Genomic DNA, 25,602 nt, shown 5'->3' with positions numbered 1-25,602 from the left:
TTTAGCAATGATGGGGCAGACCCGGAACAGGGCGAGGGCCTAGGGAATGGGGTACGCGTTCCACAAAAAAGACCGGGGAGAGAGCATCGCTGAAAAGTTCCCTGACCAGTTGCTCCATGAAGTCCTCCATGCGTGTGATATTTGTGAACTCCGGAACACCCGTTATGCGGAGGTTGCTCCGACGGGAGCGCGTTTCCAAGTCCTCGTTTTTCTCCCATATGGGTGTCAGGATTTTGTCCATTTGCAACAGTTTCTGGTGGTCCTGAGTGGCGGCATCCTCAACCTCCGATACCCTGGACTCAACATGGAGGAGTTGATTATCATGGGAGTCCACTTGAGACTTCACTGAGTCCAGCTGGGCGGAGAGTTTCTCCAGCTGGGTCGCGATTCCAGTGACCGTGGACTTAACGTCCAGCATAACGGCTTTTAGGTTGTCCTCGCGGGCGGGATGCTCCTCCAGGCTGGTAGCGGGGTCACCACAATCCGAACCAGCGCCATCCTGATGGGTTGACCAGCGCTTTTCGAAAGTTATTTTGGGCTGCTTCGGATCGGATCTCCCCAGGGCGAGTGTGACTTGATGAGAAAAAAAAAGGAAAAAAGAAAGGGGGGGGGGGGGGGGAAGAGTGTCCTAGGCTGATGAGGAGTAAGGATGAAAGGAGCCACCAGTGTTGGCAGCAGGATCTGTCACGGGAAAGCACCCCCCTGCCCCCCTTCCCCCACTACCCCCCCCCCCCCTCCCGAAATACGTCTCGCTCCCCCGCGGGGTGGAGGCAGCAAGGACAGTAAGCCAGGAGGTAGGCGAGCCTGGGTGGCACACAAGTGTAGTCCCAAAGGCGTTGGCAGACCAAACGGGGCCCAGCAAGGAAATAACTCCAGCAGTCTATCCCCCGGATCCAAGGGCCCAATGAGGAGTGAGGCGCACCCCAGGCTTCACGGACATGGGACGAGCCCGCAGCCAGGAAAACCCTACGTCAGGCCAGCGGTGCAGAGGAAGTTAACACAATAAGAGGGTTATAATGGGGCACCAGAAGAGGAGGTGCCAAGGAGGGGCCAAGGAAAGGCACCGCAGCAAACAGGGCAACAAACTTAAGTCTAGGGGCAGCACAGACCCACAAATTCCACGGCGGCCCCCAAGCCAAGAGGGGCCGTCCAAAGAGGCGTGCAGGCTCCGAAGTGGGGGAGGGCCACAAGGTGGGGATTGGGCCCGGGAACATCCAGGACAGTAACTCGATAAGAGCGGAGGGGGTGCACTAACAGGAGAGCCTTGCTGCAGGGTATGACAGGCCTCCGCTTTGCCCAGGAGCCTCCAGTCTCGCAGGTAGCAGTGGCGGGTGAGAAGGTGCAGGCTCCGGCCCTCCGGCCGCAAGTGGGCTGCTCGTTGTCAGCAGTGGCAGGCCGTGGAGCGCCGGATAATGGATGGCAGAGGCCTAGAAGCAGGAAGCAAGACACACCCCCGGCATGAGAGAGGCAGGGGAGTGCTCATCAGAGGCAGGCCTCGCCAGCGGGGGGACAAGGCGGGCCCGCCGCTCCCATCGCAGGCCCCGGGCGCATACGGCCTCCGTGGACTGCAGGCGCACAGTATAGAAAATGGCGCCTAGGCCGCAGCGCACCAGGTCCGACGGTGCAGCCCACGGACTCCCTACCCCACAAGCAAAAGCCGCCGCAACAACACAACTCACCGGGCCCCCAACCGGATGTCCGCCGGTGCTTCTCCGGCGCCTCAGGGCCCCCGCACATCAGGAGAGGAGGCGAGGCTGAGCCCGACAGTCACGATGCTCCCTCCCGGCGCTGATGTCCAGACAACGTTCACGGCCCCTGAATATCGCCGGAGAGCTGAGGCCGAGTCTCAACGCACCAAGGGACGCCAAGTCCGGATCGGCTTCTCCTGGGCGGGTAAGTAGACGCTATCTGCAGGATTATTGTGGATTATGGGGCTTGGCCGGCAGAGCCCACTCAGTGTGCGGCCATCTTGCAGCCGGCCAAGCCACGCCCCAGAAGACACCGTGGCAAAGTTGATAGCCACAATTGCTTGATTGTCGAAGAGCAGCACAGGAGCCCGACCCTGACACTCAAAAGTTACACTCAAAAGTAGCACTCGAGTCTGATGGACCGGGGAGAATTCGAAGTGCAGTTTGGTCACCCAAGACGGACTGTAGCCTCAGGTAAAGAGAACTGCTAGTTTTGCTGTGAGCAGAGACTGGTAGACCAGTGGCAACTGGTTTTTAGCTGGACTTCACCCCAATGTCGAGGAACATTGACCTCTATGGCTAAAGTCTCCCCACCATGCCTATGGAATAATATGAGGCAAATGTGGGAGGATAAGGGATGTAGGGCTTACAGAAAACACAGCATCTTATTTAGTTCAGTTTACAAAACTGATCAAGCAGTGCTCAAAGAAAAGGGATGTCGGCTAGCATCCCTAATTTAAACTACAATCAAACTGTAACTCTGACGACATGCAGACTTATGTCCAAAGAAAATTCATCCGAAAGCCGTCCTATGTCTGTCTTTTGTTTAATCAGTCAGCACTTCTTACACCAGCCAACGCGTGTTACGTCTTTGGGTTCACCTGCGGCTCTGAATTGGGCTGCGGCCGAGAGAGAGAGAGCTACAAACTGCAGCTGAAACCGCCAACGGGAGTGAGGCGGGCCCAAGTAGTACATTTCTTCTGGGGCGGCCGGCGGCCTGCACGGCCCTCCGAACTTGCTGCTGGTGCGAGGCTCTGTGTACCTGGGAGCATCGGATTCCCCCATAAGACGGACCCCCCACATAGCTTGAATCAGTAGCTGGTCTTGCATAGAGGCCGAGGAAACTTACAGGAGGCCTTGTGAAGTGCATAATAGAGGCTACTGGGCCAGCATTGCCACTTTGGAGACAGCCTGTGTGCACATTTGAGATCCCTGCAGGCAATACTCAGTAACCAAAGCAGGCGAGCCTAAGGCCATTAATAAAGGCTGCCTGAACCTACGCTTGCACACGTTGTGGTCACCTTATGTTGGAGGGGGTCCCAGTAGAAAAGAGAGCCACCAATTGGGACACATTTGCTGCGCATAGGTACAGAGTTGCTGTAAACTTTGTGGAAACCGCTGTGGGGGGCACAGCGGCTGCTGTACCTCATCCACAATGAAGTTGGGGCCCCCTTGCCTGTATTTCTTGGAACCCCTGCACTACTGTGTGGTACTCTCGGGTTAGCCAAACTCATGCAATATGGGCAAGACGGACAAGCTGCAGCCTAAACTTCAATTTGACCTGCGCAAGACCCCCAGATCTAAGGAGCCCACGCCCACGGAACAAGACGCTGCCTCAGACAATCCAGAAGCAGGATCAGACATAGATGTAAAGAGTGCGTTCCGCACCATCCAGAAAAGTTTGTTGAAAATAGACAGCAAGATTGACACTGTCATTCCGCATGGACCGCATGTCCGAGAGGCTGGATAAGCATGGTGATCTGCTTGACCAGGCAGAGCAACGTGTGTCTGATCTGTAAGAGGTAGTGCATGCAGATGTGGAGACCGCCAGACAGAGATATAAGATTTTGCGCACGCTGCAGTTCAAAACTAAGATCACGAAGTGCGCTCGAGGAGGAACAATGTCTGAATTATAGGGTGGCGGAATCAACAAACATTGGCAACATTGAGCAGTATGTAGAGAAGTTCTTGCTCACGCTGCTTGGGGAAGCGCTTCGATCTATTTATCATAGAGCGCACGCATCGCACATTTTCACCCAGGCCAAACCCAGGAGCCCCTCCTCGGCCCCTCATAGAGAGCACATTGAATTACAGAGACCGAGACGCAGCCTTACGAAAAGCACGAGAGCTGGGATCTCTCCAACATGAGGGATCGGAAATATCTCTCTTCCCCGACTTCACACTGCAGGTATAGAAGGCAAGGCGACTCTTCAGAGACTTGAATCTGGAATACAGTATGCTGTACCCAGCAAAGCTAAGGCTCAAACTAGAAGGGAAAGTTCTCTTTTTTACGGACCCAAAGCCGTTCTGCATGCCATCAAAGACAAAGAGCAGCGACCACCTCGCAGTCACATGCAGGGGATTCCCCAAACCATTGAGACGAACAAGACCTAGAAGAATGAATATGTGGTGTACGCCGTGCTGTTTTATGCTCCAAGTAACATGAGACACTGTAACTACTGCAACAAACTACATTGAGGCAGTAAACCTCGTCCAGTCATAAGCAAGGACAGAGTGCAAGGTTTTGAGCTAGTCTGGATTGACACTCTTGAATCTTAAAACTAATTGTTGTGGGTGCATATTTAAGAAGCATAAACTGGGCTGTCTGAATGTCGCAGTACTAGTCACTTATGTACGGAGTATAAGTGTCAGTTGTTTGAGTGGCGTAGAGAGGTTTTACAGATGGCAACATCTACCCCTAAAGTGTATCACACAATTTCCTTTGCCTGTTTGGGGTGTTTCGCATGTGTTTCGGGTTGTGGAAGGGGCGGGGGGAATGAGTATTGCTGCGACTGTTGTGGGTTATCGTGGCATGGGTGGGAATGTTTGTATGTTTTGTGTAGAGGCTAGTTTAGGATATGAGTTTTTGTTTAGTTTTTACGCAGTAGGCATCACAGGCACAGGGATCTGTTTAGTACAGATATCCCATGAACCGCATGGTCGCTGAGGGTACGAAATCACCGATTCTCTAACTGATGACATGGAATGTGCGTGGCCTCAATGATAATTGGAAGGTTCGAAAAATATGTGTTTACTTAGAGACACTTGGTGTCCATCGCAATCTTACAAGAGACACATCTCACTCCAGAGTGCAGTAGGGAGGTACACCAGAGGTTGCAGGGAACATGCTACTCGGCTAACTTCACATCCCATGCCAGAGGGGTCTAACTATGGGTTGATAAAAAGGCGGGGTGGAAATGACGGCCTGTTCAGTGACCCCCAAGGCAGATTCGTAATAGCCTTCTGTAAGAAGGGAGATTTGAAATTCGTATTAGTGGGAGTTTATGGTCCATATTATGACGACCCCCAATTCTACTACTCATTGGTGGATAAACTACTACAGTGGAGAAGTATCCCTCAGGTTTGGGGAGGGGACTTTAAATGTATTTTGGATCCCACTTTAGACAGATCCCAAGGCCCACCCAGACGACTAGCAGCTGCAGCAGGGGCCAGACAGGATAATATGTACACCGAAAGGCTCATTGATATTTGGAGACTTCGATCGCCTCTGTGCGAGATTACACACATTACTCCTCTGTCTTTGACACCCACACCAGGATAGACGTCTGGCTAATATCTGGGAGATTAGATTCACGTGTATCCGCCTGCGCGCATCTTCCGCGAACGTATTCTGACCACTCCCCAGTGACTTTAGCGCTCCAATATGTTGCACCACGAATCCCAGCATTCACTTGGCATATGCAACGAGCTGTGTGAGATGGAAACTGGGAAGGCCCCGGGTTCACAGTAGCTTTCTACAAAGCTTTTCAAGATATACTAACCCCGATCTCAAACTGCTTTATGAGGAAATGGCAGAGTTGGGTCTCATGCCGCCCTCAATGCGGGAAGCTGACACAGTCGCACTGCTTAAACTGGGGAAATTGCCCAGTAGTTGTTCTTAATAGAGACCTTTATCTCTACTTTGTCCTTGGACGCAAAGATCTATGCTAAGATTCTAGCAAACAGACTGGCCCTGATATTGCCTGGCATTATTAGACCGGAACAAGCAGGGTTTGTTCCCAGCCGTAATCTATCCCTTAACCTAAGGACACTGTTCGGTGCGGTGCAGAGACTGAATCCAGGGATCAAGGCTGCTGTGGTATTTCTCTATGCCGAGAAAGATTTTGATTCAGTTGAGAGGGCTTCATGTTCGCGGTGCTGCGCAGGATTGGTGTTGGTGACATATTCTTCTGATTAATATCAGTATTGTATTTATCACCCACAGCTAGGGTACGAATTGGAGACGCACAATCATTTCCTATCACACGCGGAACCCAGCAAGGCTGCCCACTCTCTCCTCTCCTGTTCGCAATTGTTGCAGACCCACTGGCCGGTGCCATTTGGGAATATTACTCACACAGGAGGTTAGGTCTTCCAGAGTATACGCTCAACATTTCAGCGTACACAGATGACACCTTACTTTACATTCGTGACCCAGAGTTAAATGTGTCCCCTATATTGAGAGAGGTGATTCAGTTTGTTGGGCTTTCTGGGCTTCTTGTCAACTGGGATAAATCAATCATCTTCAAGCTCACGCCTGCCACCACACAACCTACTATGGAATTCTCACTGCACTGGACCAAAGATGCAGTGAGATACTTGGGGATTCAGTCCCACACAGACCCGAACTTGGTGATTCGGGAGAATTATAGTAGGGCAACGGAGCGCTTATTTGAAAATGTAGATAGATGGATCAGACTCCCGCTTTCACTAATTGGGAGAGTCACCATAATGAAAATGGTGGTTCTACCAAGATTTTTATTCCAATTTCAGAACATACCCATTCTTTTACCTAAGCATTTATTTTAGATTTGCCGAATGCAGTTGATATGGCTTATGTGGGCCGGAAAACAGCCCTGCATACAATGGGATTCTCTCACTCTACCCTATGAGTTGGGCGGGTTGGGAGCCCTGGATCTAGAAAAGTACTATAGTTCTGCTAATATCGTTTTTGCTCATTATTGGGTACATGGCCGATGGGACCTACCCTTTTTGAATTTAGAACGAAACTCAGCAGACCGCTGCTATTGCTCCTCACGCGACAGACCTCTAGACTCTTCCAGGTTTTTGACTCACTAGCGGTCACTATGCAAGCTTGGCAGCCGTTACTACAAATACAGGCAGGACCATTCCTGTACTCTCCAGAAATGCCAATCCAATGGGTGTTGTGGTTCTCGTTGGCCCAAGACGTAGGGGCACGGCAGGCATTACAGAGTATAGGAATCACGAAAATTGAAGATTTCTTCAAAGATGGAGTAGTGGTAGAATGGGAAGCCTTACAAGGCCTGAATGTGAAACCGACAGGCACAGCACTATTTCAATTTTCAGAGCACTGCACATATGGCGCGCCCTTTTAGGTGATGAAATGCTGGAACCACAAGCTATGTCGACATTTACGGCACTCATTAAGGTAGAAGAACCTCTTAAATTAATAGCGAAATTTTACTCAAGCCTGTAGGATACTAGTCATTCTGTAGTCCTTGGGGATAGACAAAATTGGCAGCGAGATCTGGGCAGTCCATTTAGTGACAGAGTGGCATTATTGCTGCTTTCGAACCCGCTCAGTCTCTCTTAATGGGCGGCACAGACTTATACATTCTAAGTTCTTACACAGAGCGTACTGCACTACTTAGCACGAGTGTAGGTGTGGACTAGTGGAGACCTCACAATGTCAAAGGTGTGGGGAAGTAGATGCAGGCTTCTGGCACTTAGTGTGGCAGTATTCCGGCATACAGGTGTTCTGGGGCAAAGTGTTTCAGGAATTGGGAATTATCAGTGCAGACTTGGAGCCAGATCCTAAGATTGCACTCTTGGGATGGGATATTCCAGTAGACAAGACAGTGCGCCCTTTGCTAGAGATTGGGCTTCTCCTGGCTAAGCGCTGGGTGGCATTACGCTGGATGGGTAGTCCTCTACCGCAGATCGAGGATTGGCAGGCCGATATGCTGTACTGCAATACACAAGCTGATTCATACAGTGAGTTACTCCCTCCTAGAAGCCGGACTAGGTATTATCGGGGGCCATACCAAGCATACCTTTCCAATAGAGCGGCAGAAGTAGCCTCAGACACACATTTTGACATTATGGGGACACTAACCCAGGAGACAGGAGTATTGGACCATTATGACTTTGTGGATGAGAGCATGATAATTCCCACTGACTAGAGGGATAGGGGCAGAGACTTGCGAAAGGAAAAGTTCAGTGGAGTTAATCTGTTAACCAACAATGGTTGCGATTATTATTCCAGGAGGACATTGCATGTATGGTATTCCTTTAATGCCTGTATTATAGCTGGGTGTACTTTTATCAAATATGTATTTTGGTGCCAAATTGCGATATTACTGTGCGTAATAGTGTGTGTATTATATTTTAAGACACAATCAATAAAATAATTTTAAAACAAAATAATAAGCGTGCACCATATACTAAGCCAGCCGTGTACACTCCTGCTGTGTGATTGTTTGGGTTCCGAGTATGTAACCTCCTTACTACCTTCTTGTGGCACATTGAACCGATCGCCGTTGCTACTCCGAGTCAAGTACAGAAAGGATGTGCCTGGCTAAGTTAGCAGAGCTGTAATAGGATACCATTGGCAAACTACTTCACCCTCAATGTAGGGAGGGGCTCAGTAGTCCCTGTCTGCCCTGTGACCAAACAAACGGGACTGGAGCTGTGTTTAGGACTTAGTCTCTTTAGTCATCAAAAAACATTTAGGGCATTTTGTGACGGATGCTAATGTGCCATGGGATGTATTTGTTCCCTAGTGTAAAACACAAATATTAGCAGAAAACGGAAGCAAAGTTTCATGACCGATATAATGACTAATTCGTTGTGTGATAAAAATGTTACTTAAATTACTTCATTTGTGCAAGCTGTGTTACTTAAAAAATTTAGGAATCAATTTCTTTTACCCGATTTAAGATGGTACTCATTTTATTGACCCTGGAAAGAACAACATCTCACCTGAACAAGTTACCTGCAAGCCACTTACAAATCTCAACCTTGAACTCTTGTGATTTTTTAAAACGTTTGTATGCCTGGTCTCATTGCCCACATTTAACAAGTAAGGAAGAGAAAGGTAATCTCTATACGTGAGATGCATGAACATTTAATCTAGGTGTCTACTCTAGACCATATGTTCCCAAGATGAATATAAACAGTATTATCCTTGGAACCGAGACCCATTAAAGTCAGGGTTATAGCAGGTTTGTGAGCCCACTTCCTATGATGTAGTTGCACATTGCTCATGCGAACTATCCACTTCCTCCATCTACTCATTTTTCCAGGAGTTGTGCCCAAATCCCATCAGGGGAAAGAATGGGCAGAAATTATGTAAGATTAGTTTCTACATGGGTAGATTTACATATTATAGATATTTGGTTTCATCTTATGAAGCTTTGCTGAGGAATACTAAACTGATTCAAATTCAATCTTTCCAACAGGATGGAACTATTTCTCCAGAACAACGGGATGAAGTAATCCAGTGGTTGGTTAAACTGAAATACCAATTCAGCATTTATCCAGAAACGCTTGCCTTGGCGATCTGTCTTCTAGACAGGTTTTTAACTACTGTAAAGGTAAATATTTGTATGATCAACCCACTGCAAGTTTGTGTTTCATTGCAGTTCATATCGGAATACGGATCAACGTTCTTCTGTGACTTGTGGATTTTAGAGCTCGCTGTGCACAGAACTCTAGCTCATTCAAGCTCCGAGTCATATTTGTGTGGTCCTTGCACATGTCATATGAGGTGTCTGGTTTATTGTAGATTCTCTTGGTAATTTGTGTTACACCTATAAGAAATGGAGTATCTTGTTCGGCAGTTCGTGGGCCTCTGTATGTGGGTGTTTTGAAAATTATGTAAAATTTCAGTTCTCTAACCTTTGGGTGATGGTGCAGTATGACAATGTCCGATTAAATTGTTTAGTTAAGAATACAAAGCGCCGTAGCGCTACAATAAACTCCTCAGGTTCTGATTTATATATTTATTGTGCAATTGAAAGCATTTGTTAATGTATAGTGTGTATGTATGTGGGCCTATATGTTATTTCTATAGTGTGAACCTAGACAAATGTCAGCGGAGTACTCTACGTGGTCAAAGGCCAGCATAAAGTCAATGAATACTAGGAGAAAATTTGGGTTGTGGACAGTTAATGCATTGAAATGCGTTCATTAAAAAGGTCTTTGACTCTTCCTAAATTGAAGCAGTGTTTGGGCGGTCCTGATGGATACAGGGACCTTGTTCCAGATTCTGCGTGCATAGATTGAGAAGGCCTTCTTTTTTGTTTATTATTGTTTACACTACTTAGTCTGCAGTTAGATGGTCTCCTGGTTGTGTGTGTGTGCCTAGAACCACCAGAGATGGCGAGCTTCACTTCATAAGCACTGAATATTCCCTCCCATGTGCGGGAACCCCGAGTGCATTACATATATAATTTTTCCATAACTAAATAACACAGCCTTAACCAAAAAGGCTAGACAATGCTTCCATAAATTGCATTTGTTTCAATAAATATATATTTGCTTTCAATTGTTTTAATCGCATTTGTAGGAAGAAAACCAGGTATGCAAAGAGATAAACTGCACAATATGCATTGTTAGCCCACAGGATGAATTGAAAACACATAACAGAAGAAAAAAAAATAAAGAACTGGCACTGTGCCTTTAAGGCAGCTATGACCCCTTGCCTCCCATCATGCCTCAGGGGTTACAGTTGGGTCAGTTTCTCTTTCCGGCTCCTTCAGTCAGGACTCTGGAGTTTGAGCTCACACTTTTTTGCCTTTTGTTTGTAAAACATTTACTTTATATTATTAGTAGTTCCTGTTTCACTTGACCTCTTATACCTGTTGGTGTAAGGGGCTATCATTTTCTGACAAAATGTACCATTTTTCTGTGAAAAGTTGGCTTCCTTGTTTGATCCTTGCTCTTCTTGTGGCAAATGAAGGCTAAAACAGACACCCATGCGGTCTGTATTCTCTGGCTCCCTGAGACACATGTTCCTGAGACTTGTCAGTATTGTAAGAATGTATACAGGCGTACTCTGAGAGATAGAGAGAATCTGCCTGTATGGTCTCTTGGAGAGACAAAAGTCGACTGCTGGATCCAGAGGAAGATCACCCTATAAACACAAGAAAAGAAGACCCATATCTACCTCTAGAAGAACATTTCCTGTGAGTTCTCCATCGACGTCGAAAATGCCTGCCACAAATAAGAAGAGCAAATCGATGTCGCAGGTATTGGCGTCGATGTTGCCACCTTCGCTCTCATTGTCAAAAACGGCAATAGAACATTCATCGACGCACCACTCCATGACGAAGCTTTCATTGTCAAATAGCGGTGAAATCAGTGTCCTCTCATCATCAGCGTTCACTGCCGGCACATGATCCTGAGATGCCATCATCGCGACGACTACCGACGTCAGACCAGCACCCTCCGTTGACGCTAACTCGGTCTCGTTCAACGTCAAGGAGTCTTTCTCCATTGGCGTCAACACTGCAAAGCTCAACGTCGAGGCATCGGTCTCCATTAATGTCAACTTGACAACAGTCAATGTTGAGGCGGCGATCTCGGACGTCGTCCAGCCAACGTACGACATCAAGGCACCGTTCTCTTTTGGCAGCATCCCTTGGACGTTCAACGTCGAGACATCGGGTCCCACCAACGTCATCCTAGCGACTTTAGACGTCGACACAAGGTTTGCCCCAGGTTTCTGCTCAATGTCGAGACATGCCCCTGTCCGAGTAGACAGGGCATCATTCTCCACTGGTGCCGGTAGTTCAAAGGCGCTTGACATGGAGACTCGCAGAGGTCACATTTGATGTTGAGGAGAAGCTAATCATCTAAAGAGCAGTCCAGGAGCTTGACGCTGACCCCTTAGCCGCAGTGCACGCCTTCAAGACAAGGAACATCATCAAGATCATCAGCACAGATGCCCCCTGCGTTGTCAATCGGCTCTTCTTCACCTTCTCCTGACAGGTGGACACAGAAATCAATGCCACAGGACATCCAGAAGACTGCACCTAGCACTCGTCAATAACCGAGGGATCAAAGAGCTTCCCCCTCTGAAGCTTCTGTGCACCTGTCTCCTAGATGGTTATTACCAGTGTGACACTGGCAGAAACCTACCACTGCTCAATTGGATCAGCCTCAGGACCACTCATCTCTTGTGTGGCTGGCAGAAGCTGTAGACCTCTCACCTACAGCAGCTCGTCGAGGTCGCGAGTGTTCTTGTACTGGAAGTCTTCCACCTAAACGACCAAGATCGACCACACCGACCTGTAGGTGTCATACACACCTGGACATAGGTCTCCTACATGGTCCTCGTCCACGCACTTGTCAAAGAGAGACTGTTCTCTTATTCCCATCTTAAAGTTCTCTCTAGTGGATGACATTAACACCTTCCATGAGGTACTGGCTAGAGGAGCGCATAAGTTGAATATAGACATGCCTGCTGCTCCAACAACATAATCAGTCATTTTTGAAACTCTACACCAGAGATCAGCCTCAAAAGCATTACTGCCTTTGGTGCCTTGACTCACTCAGCCAGTGATGGACACCTTCCTCACGCCGGTCTCCCTCAAGTCTGCTCCTGCGAGGATTTAAAAAAAATACAAAGCACCAGAGCAAGATTGCTATTTCTGAGGGCGGATCCTCCACTGGATTGGGTGAGAATTGCTGCGACAAAGAAGACCCATGCAGTAGTGTCTTCATCTACTGTTCTGTCAGTCAAAGAGAGCAATTCCCAGGAATCCTGGGGTAGGGTAGGTGTGGCACCTCTGCATCCTTCTTAAAGGTGTTCAGTGCATCAGCCCTGTTGGGGTGCTGCGACCGGTCCTTATGGGACTTTCTTGAAAGGTTCTAAGACAAGATGCCAAGGAAGATCGGCAGGATTTTGAGGAAGTGCTCCAAGAAGCAGGCATAGTAGCAAACCAGATGATGAGCACGGGAGCAGATGGTTCAACCCTTGCATCACACGCGTAAATCCATTGAATATGCGCTCGATGTTTGTCTTCACTCCGACTTACTGCACTCGAGCTGGAAGCCCAACAACACAATTTGAATCTGCCCTTTACCGGTAATCCACTCTTTGAATCCCATGCAGATGACGAAATGGCCAAAATTAAGGCAGAACTCGAAACACTGAAGGCGGTCGGTCTGGAGAAAGAAAAAGATTTCCGTCGTCTGTACAGGCCATACAATTGCAGGCCCTCTCATCTCACCAGTCCCTCAATGGTCACAATGTTAGCAGAAACGTCAACCCACAGCGCACTACCAAGGATGCAGCACTACAAGCGGCTGGCAGCGCTGCACCATACCTCTACGAAAACCCCAGGGACACAATGAATAATCTCTTCCTCCGTCGCTGTTCTCCACTCCAGTAGGGGGAAGTATTCAGAACCATCTTCAAGAATGGTGCAGCATTACAAAAGATCAATGGTTTTGAATACACTGCAAAATGGGCACGCTCTACGGTTTCGTCATCCACACCAGGTGATTCCTCCAGTAAAATCTGTCTGCCACAGTTAAAACTACTGCAACAAGAAGTTTTCACTGTACTACTAAAGGCCGCTATAGAGGAAGTGGGTGTACTCGCTTTCTTTTTTGGTGAGAGAAAGTCCCCGAAGTGGAATTCAGACCTATATTGGACCTACATCTCCTAAACAAGTCCATCCTCAGGTAGACATTTGGAATGCTGGCTGTTCATGAAATATCCTCACCTCCATCAGGGGGGGACTGGATGTGCTTGATAGACCTGCCGGATGAGTATTTTCATGTGCCAATCAACTCAAAACATCAAAGTTCTACACTTTGTGGTAGAAGCCAAGCATTAACTATACAGAGTGTTACCTTTCGGCCTATAGTCGGCCCCACGAGCCTTTACCAAGTGCATGGCTCTGGTAGCAGCGGCCTTGCGTCTGCAAGGACTGTTCGTCTAGTCATATCTGGATGACTGGCTGCTAAAGAGTTCTTCTCAACGTGCAAGAGACCAGTATCAGACATGTCTCAACTTGCTCCAGCGGCTAGGTCGCCACATAAACTTTACTAAGTTGGTTCATTAGCCGACTCAAAGGATACATTGTCTGGTCGTGACACTGGGCTCCAAGGTCGCAAAAGTGTGTCCTTCGGAGGAGAGACCGTCATCTATAGTCCTGAAGTGCAACCTTCTTCTCACTCTTCAGCCATCAGTCCGGTAGGTTGCCTCTCTTCTGGAATCAATGACATCTTGCATCTTCCTGGTTCCCACGGTCAGGTTGAAAATGAGACCCCTGCAGCAGGATCTGGAAGACAAATGGTAATTGCGTCCAGCTTGACGGACGACAAAGTCAATCTCTCCCAGATAACAAGTGCGTTCGAGGCATATGAGCTGCAGATCCTACATTTAACAATAGATCGCCACCTGGTGTTGGGCTCTGATGATTGCAGGTTGTTGTTGTCTTCTTGGAAGAAATCTTTTGTAGTCACGAGATAGGTAACTCCTCCCTTGGACAATACTGCGCATGGTCATCGACTCCATCCTCAGATTGTTTTTTTCCGCCACTGGTTTCGGATGAAAGTTTTCCGCTCTGGCTAGAAAAATACTTTTTCTGCTTTTTCGAAGCGAGAAACTTCAAACAAACTTCTTTCGACATCGAATAGACTTTCGACATCACCAGCTACATTCCGGTGCGTCGACGCGGGCCGTTGGGCCCATCGGCGCCGTGCGGCCTACGCCTCATGGAAAGAACTCCATTCAAGAGATGCCCGGTATGTCGAACAAAATTCCCTCATAGCAACCATCACAAGGTTTGCAACCTCTGTTTCTCGCCAGAACACGACGAGTCGACCTGCACAGCCTGTGCCTCCTTCCGATCGAAGAAAACAATTCGAGATCGGAGGGCCCGTCGACACGAAATGAGAAGATCAGCACCAGCACCGGAGGCCATCTTTGAAGAGGAGCTCGTCGAAGAAGACGTCTCCGAGGACGAATATCCAATCGAAGATATCTCCGAAGACGAGGCTCCACTCGGCGCAGAGGAGGACTCGCCTGATCTCCAAATAATATCTGGGGCAGAGGATTCGGACGATTCGATCCCATCTCGACAACCCGTGAGTACATCTGCCCCTGCACGACAGACATTACCCAAACAGAAGGCAACGGTCAGCACTCCGCCCATGGGGCCCAGTCGAGACCGACATTTACCCTCTAACGCCCCGCCTTCGGGCCCGGCTCCAAGGAAAGAGAACACGCCTTCCGGTGCCTCGGCACTGAAAAAACACCATGTGCCAGTTACACCTCCTCCATTGGCACTGAAACATCCTTCGACACAGAAGAATTCGTCGGCATCGGACATAAAAAACCCTTCAGCGCCCAAACACAAAGACACTTCGGCACCCGTACCATCGGCGCCAAACACAAAAACTGTACCAAACCCGAAAGCTTCGACTCCGAAACCTTCCGGTTCAAAAAACAAAGAGGGGAAGCCAGTTTTCGGCGCCACAGGCCCAGCAAAACCTGTCTCCGCGCCGAAACCTTTAATACCGGTACCGAAGACCCCAGATAAGGCTAAACAACATTCGGCACCGAAAACATTGCCAAAAGACTCAACTACTCCTCATAAGGCAAAAATTACTAAACAACCTATATCGGCTCTGAAAAAATCGATGCCGAAGAAGATTATAGAAGAGGAAGAACTGTTTAGACCAGATCCTACAAACAACTACAAACTTAGGGGTCCAAAAGAGGATTCAATCGTAATTCTCTGCTCGTCAACGCCTTATCAATAGTATAAAGGTACGAACGCAATCATAACACTAACAAACCAGATCACAAGATGTGAAGAACCAGTAACGTGAGTCACCCCTGGTGTAGGATTCCCATCAACGGTCTTGTAATGATCAATATTATCATTTGGAAGTCCTTATCGGGTATTGTGTCTCTAGATCATTGAGACCGGCATACCCCGATACCCAGATACGGGGTAGCAACCCACAATCACTTGGTACTACCACATAGTGTTGATGTGATGGGAAGTGCAGTGTAACAAAACAACAGGAAGTGGTGATATTAAAAAAGGATAGGGAACTCAACCCGGAAGACTTTAATAATTGTTGGCCCCTTCCTTAATAAAAGCCAGAACAGTATAACATCGTAATCGCAGTCCCAACAAATAGCTGCGAGGAGACCAACATGTTTCAGCCACTAAGGGATAACGCCTTCGGCTTTCGTCAGGGTCTCTGTTCTCAAGTGATACTACTGCATAGATTTGTGAAGTAAAGTGTGAAAAATAAGAAAAAAAACACACAAGTGAAAACCAGTAAAGGATATAATGTTCCTTCGACTGTGTCACATCCCCTCTTCGGAACCTGGTTGAGTAATTACTGTTTAGGGAGGACAAACATACAGGAAAATCACAATCCGCTACACTGGTCTGCAGAAAACATATTAAATTGTTTCGCAAAAAATGTAAATGCTTGCTTACTCACCCAGAGTGTCCGGGGAGTGGACCTCACCTCTTCCTGGACCTGGCTCAGGATATATGAGACCCCGCTCTACAATAACAAAACCGACTGCGTAAAAAACTAAAAACACAAGCCCAAACAAAATGCTGCTCTGGCAATGTATAAAACTACGCAGTCCACAATGTTCTGTGCATGGAGCTAATTAACACCCATCAACAGGTACACACACAACACCTCTATCCATCTCCCTGTCCACTATCGGCTAATCACAGCCTGCTCACTGCGCAGCTTTCTATATATCACATACATCTGGCGCAATGCAAACCTCTAGTGATAGGCTAGCAACACAGGTAATCCTACCTGTCCGTCGGTATCTCCGGCTGTGACTGAGTCAGGGGGAGGCACAGTCACCTAAGAGTTCTCGTTACTTGTCTGCTGGCTATGTATCCCACAGCCAACCAGTATCTGAGGGGGCGTGGCCGGCCCGGTCGTCATGGTCCCAAAGCTCATTAATATGCTTCGACATAAGTATTCCTCTAGTACTTGGCTGATTGGTGATATACAGTAATGATGTAGGGAGCTGATGATAATCCACTTAATCGCATTGCCCTGTCTCCCAAACAATACCGGCCGCGCGCGCGTGTATTCTCGCGTGATTTGCCGGTCTCGAACTACCAAATGACGTCACGTCATTCAAAATTGTAGTTCTGTCCGCGAAAAAAAGCTTCCGCATTGCCCTGGAGCGATCCAATGACAACCACCAATAAAGCCACTAACTCGAGGAGTGGGGACATATCAAATCGGCCGTTTCGAGTGCCCACTTACTCCCGCATCCATGGCCATCTACAAGGCCCGTCCTTTAGTGTTGGTGACAAAGAACTACAGGATGACGTCAAGTCATTAGTAAGTGTGGTGGGGAAGGTTATATACGTGTTTATTGGTCGTGCAGTATATCGCCCAAACAGAACGTCCATCAACCCTCGTCATACATGTTAATAAATATGACAGAATGCCAATGTAAAAGTGACAGAGCACACTCATTGTCAGTTAGTGCACTCCTATATTACACACGAGTAATAGCGCGCGTGTGAGTGTAAGGCCAGTAAATAAATACATGGGTGGAATACACAAGTGCTCAGGACAGAGCGAACCACGGGATATCATCGTTCAGCCCTTGTCTATCTGTTCTCAATTTGAACACCCATTTTTGTTCCCGAATGAAGAGATATCTGGACACATCACTCACATGTGGTGGAATGTATGGTTTCTCAAGAACATGCCATGTAAAGTCTGTCTCGGCGTGATTACATGTGATGAAATGCTTGGTAAGTTTGGAGATGTCTTTCTTACAGCGAAAGGTGCTTTTGTGTTCCTGCATCCTAACACGCACCTTTCTCGTGGTCATGCCCACGTATCTTTCATTACATGTGCAGGTAATCAGATAAATCAGGTGCGTGCTGTTGCAGTTTGTAAACTGCCGCAGCTCCCAAGGCTTATCCGTCCCAATGTCCACGCTCATGATCTTAGTTGTTAAAGGACAAATGGAACAGCCCCCACAGGGGTGGTGCCCTACCACCGGCGGGAGATCCCATAGTGTGCCTAGCTCTCTTCTAGGTGTGGCTTTGGGTCGTGTGTGTACCAACCGGTCCCTCAGATTAGTAGAGCGTTTAAAGGCAAAAAGCGGAAATGGAATCTTCTCTTTGCCACTGTTCAAAATTCTCCAGTGCTTTCTAATCACTTTCTGAACATAGTTTGATTTAGTGTTGAATGTACTCACTAGAGTCAGACGGTCCAGTGGTGGTTTGTCTATGCGTGGTTCCAACAACGCTTCACGGTGATTATTAGCTGCTCTTTTGAATGAGCGTTGGACCAGTTTCTTAGGGTTCCGAAGAGGGGATGTGACACAGTCGAAGGAACATTATATCCTTTACTGGTTTTCACTTGTGTGTTTTTTTTCTTATTTTTCACACTTTACTTCACAAATCTATGCAGTAGTATCACTTGAGAACAGAGACCCTGACGAAAGCCGAAGGCGTTATCCCTTAGTGGCTGAAACATGTTGGTCTCCTCGCAGCTATTTGTTGGGACTGCGATTACGATGTTATACTGTTCTGGCTTTTATTAAGGTAGGGGCCAACAATTATTAAAGTCTTCCGGGTTGAGTTCCCTATCCTTTTTTAATATCACCACTTCCTGTTGTTTTGTTACACTGCACTTCCCATCACATCAACACTATGTGGTAGTACCAAGTGATTGTGGGTTGCTACCCCGTATCTGGGTATCGGGGTATGCCGGTCTCCATGATCTAGAGACACAATACCCGATAAGGACTTCCAAAGTGATTGTGGGTTGCTACCCCGTATCTGGGTATCGGGGTATGCCGGTCTCAATGATCTAGAGACACAATACCCGATAAGGACTTCCAAATGATAATATTGATCATTACAAGACCGTTGATGGGAATCCTACACCAGGGGTGACTCACGTTACTGGTTCTTCACATCTTGTGATCTGGTTTGTTAGTGTTATGATTGCGTTCGTACCTTTATACTATTGATAAGGCGTTGACGAGCAGAGAATTACGATTGAATCCTCTTTTGGACCCCTAAGTTTGTAGTTGTTTGTTTGATTCCTACGGGGGATAATACTTAGGCCCGGTCGGTAAACATCCCTCTAGCCCTGTATTAGATTGTCTTTTTTCTAGACCAGATCCTACACAGAAAAAAGTCCATATTAATCCAAAAACTGGACATGTGGATAAGAAAAGACCAGCAGACACACCACTTACACCTGTGGTCCCTGCCAAAAAGGACTGTGCAGCTTCTCCAACGCACCCTTCCTCTCCTTCATCTTCTTCCTTTCCTGTTACTCCATATGTAGAACCTATAACTTCTCCTATTCACTCTCCTGCATCATCACACCACACTGATGAGGAGTATGATTTGGGTGGGGGCGGGATGATGTTCCAGAACCACATACATACCCTTTAGATGAGGATGTTAACACAGAATACCCTAAGGATGATGAGGATTCATATAAATTTTCACCAAATAATGCACCAGACATCCCTGATCCAAAACCTTCCCCTACAGAGGACAGTATTGGTTTAAATCATTTGTTAAACAGAGCTGCACTTTACCATGGGGTTCCCATGCACTCTGATGCTATTGAGGAGGAATTCTTGTTAGACACTTTCGAACAGTCACAAAGGTCTACCCAAATATTACCAATGATTAAGGGAGTCCTAAATCATGCTCCAGAGATTTTTAAAGATCCAGTAAGGTGTAGGGTGTTAAATCCTAGAATAGAGAAAAAGTATAGGCCAGCACCAGCTGATCCAGTGTACATTAAGGGTCATCTGCCACTAGACTCCTTGGTAGTGTCTAATGCGCGCAAAAGGGCCAATTCTCAAACTTCTGGGGACACACCCCCGCCTGACTAAGAGTCCAAGAACATTGATGCATCAGGGAAACAAATTGCTGCACAAGCAACAAACCTATGGCGCATAGCAAACACACAGGCTTTACTCTCACGCTACAACAGGGCTCATTACGATCAACTAGAAAAGTTAATGGAACACCTACCAGATCAACACAAGGATCTGGCAGCAGAACTTTTACAAGAAGGCAAATTAATTTCAAATGCCTCAATTAAATGTGCACTAGATGTAGCTGACACAGCATCCAGAGCAGTGAACTCTAGTGTTATTCTCAGGCGTCACGCATGGTTACGCATCTCGGGTTTTAAACCAGAGGTACAAACTACCATCCTAATCCAGACTTTTAATCGGAACCAATTGTTCGGGCCGGAGGTAGATAATACATTAGAAAAGATGAAGAAGGACACAGATACCGCTAAGTCTATGGGGACATTACAATACACCCAAACTAGAGGTTCTTTTCGCCGCTTCTCTTATAGAGGAGGCTCCAAGCAAACCGGCGCAGACACAACATCCTCTTTTAAAACACACACGCAGACCTCCTCTAATAGAGGATTTTTTAGAGGAGGATACAGAGGCAATAACAACAAGGGAAGAGATAGAGGTAGCAACAACAACCGCTCCTCTTCTGCTCCTAAACAATGACTTCCCCCTGCCTCACCTACAGCATTCCACTCCTGTGGGGGGCAGACTTTCACAGTTCCTACCTGTCTGGAACTCCATCACAACAGACAGGTGGGTAAAACAAATTATCCAACATGCTACTGCCTAGAACTCACAGCAACCCCCCCTCCAAACATACCACCCAGGCAGCGTCCAATGTCTGCAGAACACATAACTCTGCTTCAACAGGAAGTTCTAGCACTCCTACAAAAAGATGCTATTTAAGTAGTTCCATTAGAAGAAAAAGGAACAGGAGTCTACTCCCTGTACTTCTAATTCCAAAGAAAGACGGGACATTAAGACCAATTCTCGACCTCAGGCCACTCAATCACTACATTCAATCAGATCATTTTCACATGATCACTTTACAACATGTACTCCCATTACTACAACAGGGAGATTTCTTTCCACACTAGACCTAAAGGATGCATATTTTCACATTCCAATACATCCTGCGCACAGGAAGTATTTAAAGTTTGTCATACAAGGACAACACTATCAGTTCAAAGTCCTTCCATTCGGGGTTACAACAGCACCACAAGTGTTTACAAAGTGCTTAGCAGTAGTGGCAGCACATCTCAGAAGACAACAAATACATGTCTTCCCCTACCTAGACGACTGGCTCATAAAAGCAAGATCGTACAACCAGTGTGCACAACACACAAAGCAAACTATTCAAACACTGCACAACTTAGGGTTTACGATAAACTACACCAAGTCGCACCTAGCACGTTAATCAATATCTAGGAGCTACTATAAACACATCAGTAGCTCAAGCCTATCCCAGTCAAGCCAGGATTCGAAGTATTCAGAACTTAGTCTCCCTTTTTCAATGCCAGCACTCTCTACAAGCCAGAGTGTTCATGAAACTAATAGGGATGATGGCATCTTGCACCTTCATAGTTCCCCACGCAAGACTGCAAATGCGTCCACTACAGGAATGTCTAGCACAACAATGGAATCAGGCTCAAAGTCAGCTCACAGACCTGGTGTTGGTGGACAGCCGTACATATCGCTCTCTGCAATGGTGGAGCACCCAAAATTTGACAAAAGGACGGCTGTTCCTAGAACCTGTTCCACAAGTAGTGCTCACGATAGACGCATCCCTCACAGGATGGGGAGCCCATCTCCTGCATTATACCACACAAGGTCAGTGGAACAATCAACAGAAACAGTTCCACATCAACCACTTAGAGCTGTTAGCAATTTTCCTAGCACTCAAAACTTTTCAAGTACAAATCCAAAACAAAGCTGTCCTAGTCCGAACGGACAATATGACAGCCATGTACTACATACAAAAACAGGGGGGGCACACTCTCTGCAACTGTCCCAACTTGCACAGAACATTTAGAGATGGGCCATCCCTCAAAACATACATCTGACAGTAGAACACCTTCCAGGGATCCACACCCAGATAGCAGATCTGTTAAGTCGTCAATCACAACAGATTCACGAATGGGAGTTGCACCCACAAGTACTTCAACCATTCTTTCAAATGTGGGGGCTTCCACAAATAGACCTGTTTCCTCCCACGAGAACTCAAAATGCCCAACCTTCACCGCCAGGTTTCCACACCCACGGTCGGAGGGGAATGCAATATGGATGAATTGGTCATGCAGATTTGCGTACGCTTTTCCGCCTCTCCTACTCATTCCACTAGTAGTACGCAAGCTCAGACAACAGTCCCTCAAACTGATACTAGTAGCCCCTACATGGGCACGTCAACCGTGGTTCACCACGCTACTAGATCTCTCAATGGTTCCACATCAGAAATTACGGCTCACGTCATCCCTGTTAACACAGAACCAGGGAGAAATAAGACACCCAGAACCAAGCCAACTGAATTTGGCGATTTGGCGATCGGGCTCCTGAAGTCCTAGAGTTTGGTTACTTAAACCTACCACCAGACTGTATGAATATAATTAAAGGAGCTAGAAGACCCACTACCAGAGCATGCTATGCTGCTAAGTCGAAACGATTTGCAATATACTGTAACAACAATCACATTGATCCTTTGGACGTTTCCATCCAAAATATCATTTGCTACCTTCTACATTTACAAAGGTCCAATTTGGCTTACTTTTCCATACGCCTGCATCTAGCAGCTATTGCAGCATATTTACAAAATAGACAACATCTATCTCTATTTAGAGTACCTGCAATAAAAGCATTTATGGAGGGATTAAAAAGAATAATCCCACCCAGGTTACCACCTGCTCCAGTATGGAACCTAAATTTGGTCCTTACAAGACTCATGGGACCCCCTTTTGAGCCGTTACATAAATGTGAGCTACAATTTCTAACATGGAAAACTGCTTTCCTTGTTGCCATTACCTCTCTCAGAAGAGTTAGTGAAATCCAAGCATTCACAACAGAAGAACCATTTTTTCAAATTCATCCTAACAAAGTGGTTCTTAGACCCAATCCAAAATTCCTACCAAAGGTGATTACTCCTTTTCACCTAAACCAATCAGAGTTACCAGTATTTTTCAAAAACCAGACTCTGTTGCAGAAAGAGCTTTGCACACCCTAGATGTTAGAAGAGCTCTACTATATTACACAGACAGGACTAAATCCTTCAGAAAAACAAAACAACTATTTGTATCCTTCTCTCCCCCACACAAAGGCAATCCTATCTCTAAAGGAGGTATTGCTAGATGGATTGTTAAGTGTGTTCAAATATGCTATCACAAGGCTAAACGTACATTAACAGTTCCTCCTAGAGCACACTCCACTCTCAAACTAGGAGCCTCTATGGCTTTCTTAGGAAACATACCATTAGAGGATATATGCAATGCAGCAACATGGTCTACAATACACACCTTCACTAAACACTATTATGTTGATGTGCAAGCCAAGCAGCAAGCTGCAGTAGGCCAAGCTGTCCTTAAAACACTCTTTCAGTATGCTGCAACGGATACAAGCGACCACCGCTAAGGGAGACACTGCTGCACAATAGTTGCTAAATGTAGGATCTGCAGCTTGTATGCCTCGAACGGAAAATACTACTTACCAGTATGCATCTGTTCTTGGCATGTAGAGCTGCAGAATCCTACATGCCCTCCCGCCTCCCCGGGACTTGTATCCGTTCCAGTACTCATCTTACTTAGATGCACACGCATGGACATCCTTTTCTCTTTACTTCTACTAACTCCATCATTTCCCATCATGGCAAAAAACAATCTGAGGATGGAGTTGATGACCATGCGCAGTATTGTCCAAGGGAGGAGTCACCTATCTCGTGACTACAAAAGACTTCTTCCAAGAAGACAACAACAACCTGCAATCATCTGAACCCAACACCAGGTGGCGATCTATTGCTAAATGTAGGATTCTGCAGCTCTACATGCCAAGAACAGATGCATACTGGTAAGTAGCATTTTCCTTCTATCCCCTGGTGGACTCGTCGCAAAAATCTTCTGGTGGGACTTCCATTCCACCAGACACAGCCAACGCAGACCCTGATCATAGATGTGTCTCCGGGGGCTGGGGTGGGGGGAACACATGGTCCTCGTCAAACACAGGGTCTGTGGTTGACCAAGGAGCAGGCATATCACAGAAATATGGAGGAGCTACGGGCAGTACATCTAGCCCTCAAGGCAGTTTACCCCTCCATTCAGGCGAGCTCCCTATTGGTCCAAACGGACAATACGACCACGATGTACTATCTGAACAAGCAGGGAGGGACCCGATCTCGCCCCCAATCCCTGGAGGCCCAAGCGATATGGCATTGGCTCCTGGCCAGATGACTCACCATTACAGCGGTTCACCTTCCAGGGGAACAAAACACTCCAGCAGACTCCCTGAGCTGTCATTTTGCAGACCATCAAGACTGGGTTCTGCACGACGACATAGTAGCAGATCTTTTCAGCGAATGGGGCCAGCCGCACATAAATCTCTTCGCGGATAAAACCAACACAAAATGCCAAGACTTTGCGTCAAGATAATACCCACCAGGAACAAAGCGGAATGCCCTTTTGATCAATTGGTCTGGGACCTTTCTGTATGTTTTTCGACCAATTTCTTCCATCCTGAAGGTCATAACCAAGCCGTACCACTCCACAGCCAGGATGATTCTGATCGCTCTGGACAGGCCACGCCAGTGGTGGTATCTGGACCTCCTACACAGCTCAGAGCACCACTCAGGAGGCTCCTGTGCAGATAGGATCTCTTCTCCCAACTGAACGGGAGAATCCATCACTCCAACCTTCCCTTGCTAAACTTGACAGCATGGCTCCTGAGTTCCTACAATATAGGCATCTAATACTTCCACAGGAGTGCATGAACATTCTAAGAGAATCAAAAAGACCTTCCATGCAATGCTCCTATGTGTTTAAGTGGAACATATTTTATATGTGGTGTGTACAGAAAAGTTCCATCCTATTCAGGGGCAAGAGGAGGTAATACTACCAAATATCCTACACTTAGCTAATTCAGGTTTACAGTTTGCTTCAGTTAAAGTGCACCTTGCAGCCATTGCGGCCTATAGAAAGTCACCTTCTCAACCATTGTTCTTCCAGCTTATGTGGTTAATATTTCTTGAAAATATTAAAGAAAGTCTTCCTACAAGGTTCTACCCCCCTTCCCAACCCTTCAACCCACACAGGAACTCACTCTGGTCCAATTTAAATTAATGGGCCCCCCTTTTGAACCGATGCACTGAATGACCCTACAGCATCTTATGTGGAAAGCTGCTTTCTTAGTAGCGATCACCTCGGCTCCCAGAGTGATTGTAATCCAAGCCCTCTGTTCAAAAAAGCCATACACAGTTTTTCACATCGACCGGGTAATGAGGAGAACTCGCTCTGCGTTTTTGCCTAAGGTAGTGTCTGACTCTCACATTGATCAGACCTATTCACTACCCACATCTTTGCCTAATCCCCACCACACCAGCTGAAAGGTCTCTGTATTCTTTAGACCTTAAAGTCTTAAAATTCTAATAGAGAGGTCCAAGGCCCTTAAGAAATCTGATCATTTGTTAATTATTGATCCATTAGAACAGGTTTTCCAGCCTCCAAAGAATTGATCTGCAGATGGATAGTTTCTTGTATCAGAATGGCTTACCAGTTATCCAACAAACTCCTTGCGGCTACACCCAAGGCACAATCCACAAGGGGAAAGGCAGCTACTGCGGCCCTGATTCATAATGTTCTTATCTCTGAGATCTACAAGGCAGCCACATGGAGATCAGTACCTAGGTTCATGAGGCACTGCCTAACTCCGTGTGAAGCGGTCGCTCCAGCCTACCTCCCGACCTGCAAGCGCTATAGTGGTATCGTAGCGCTGCCTGTCCACACTGCCATTCATCATATTGATTCTGCATTGCGTTATCTGTTTACAAATATTTTAATCATCCTGTGTGCATAGCGCTGC

The 25,602-nt window shown here is 46.9% G+C and overlaps 1 protein-coding gene across 3 annotated transcripts in view; it reads left to right on the top strand.

Annotated features, from left to right (window-relative positions):
- The window catches only part of CCNI (cyclin I), a 581,782-nt gene that overhangs the window by 79,170 nt on the left and 477,010 nt on the right, over positions 1-25,602 (top strand). For all 3 annotated transcript variants that reach the window (XM_086961793.1, XM_086961794.1, XM_086961795.1), the window contains one exon: positions 9,131-9,265. In XM_086961793.1, the coding sequence (XP_086817919.1) occupies positions 9,131-9,265 (135 nt within the window). The remainder of the gene's footprint in view (positions 1-9,130; positions 9,266-25,602) is intronic.

This window comes from Lissotriton vulgaris, chromosome 3_1, assembly GCF_964263255.1.
Source record: "Lissotriton vulgaris chromosome 3_1, aLisVul1.2, whole genome shotgun sequence".
Classification (NCBI taxonomy): Eukaryota; Metazoa; Chordata; class Amphibia; order Caudata; family Salamandridae; genus Lissotriton; species Lissotriton vulgaris.
Note: the sequence above shows the minus strand (reverse complement) of the source record. Positions and strands in the feature narration are given on the sequence as shown.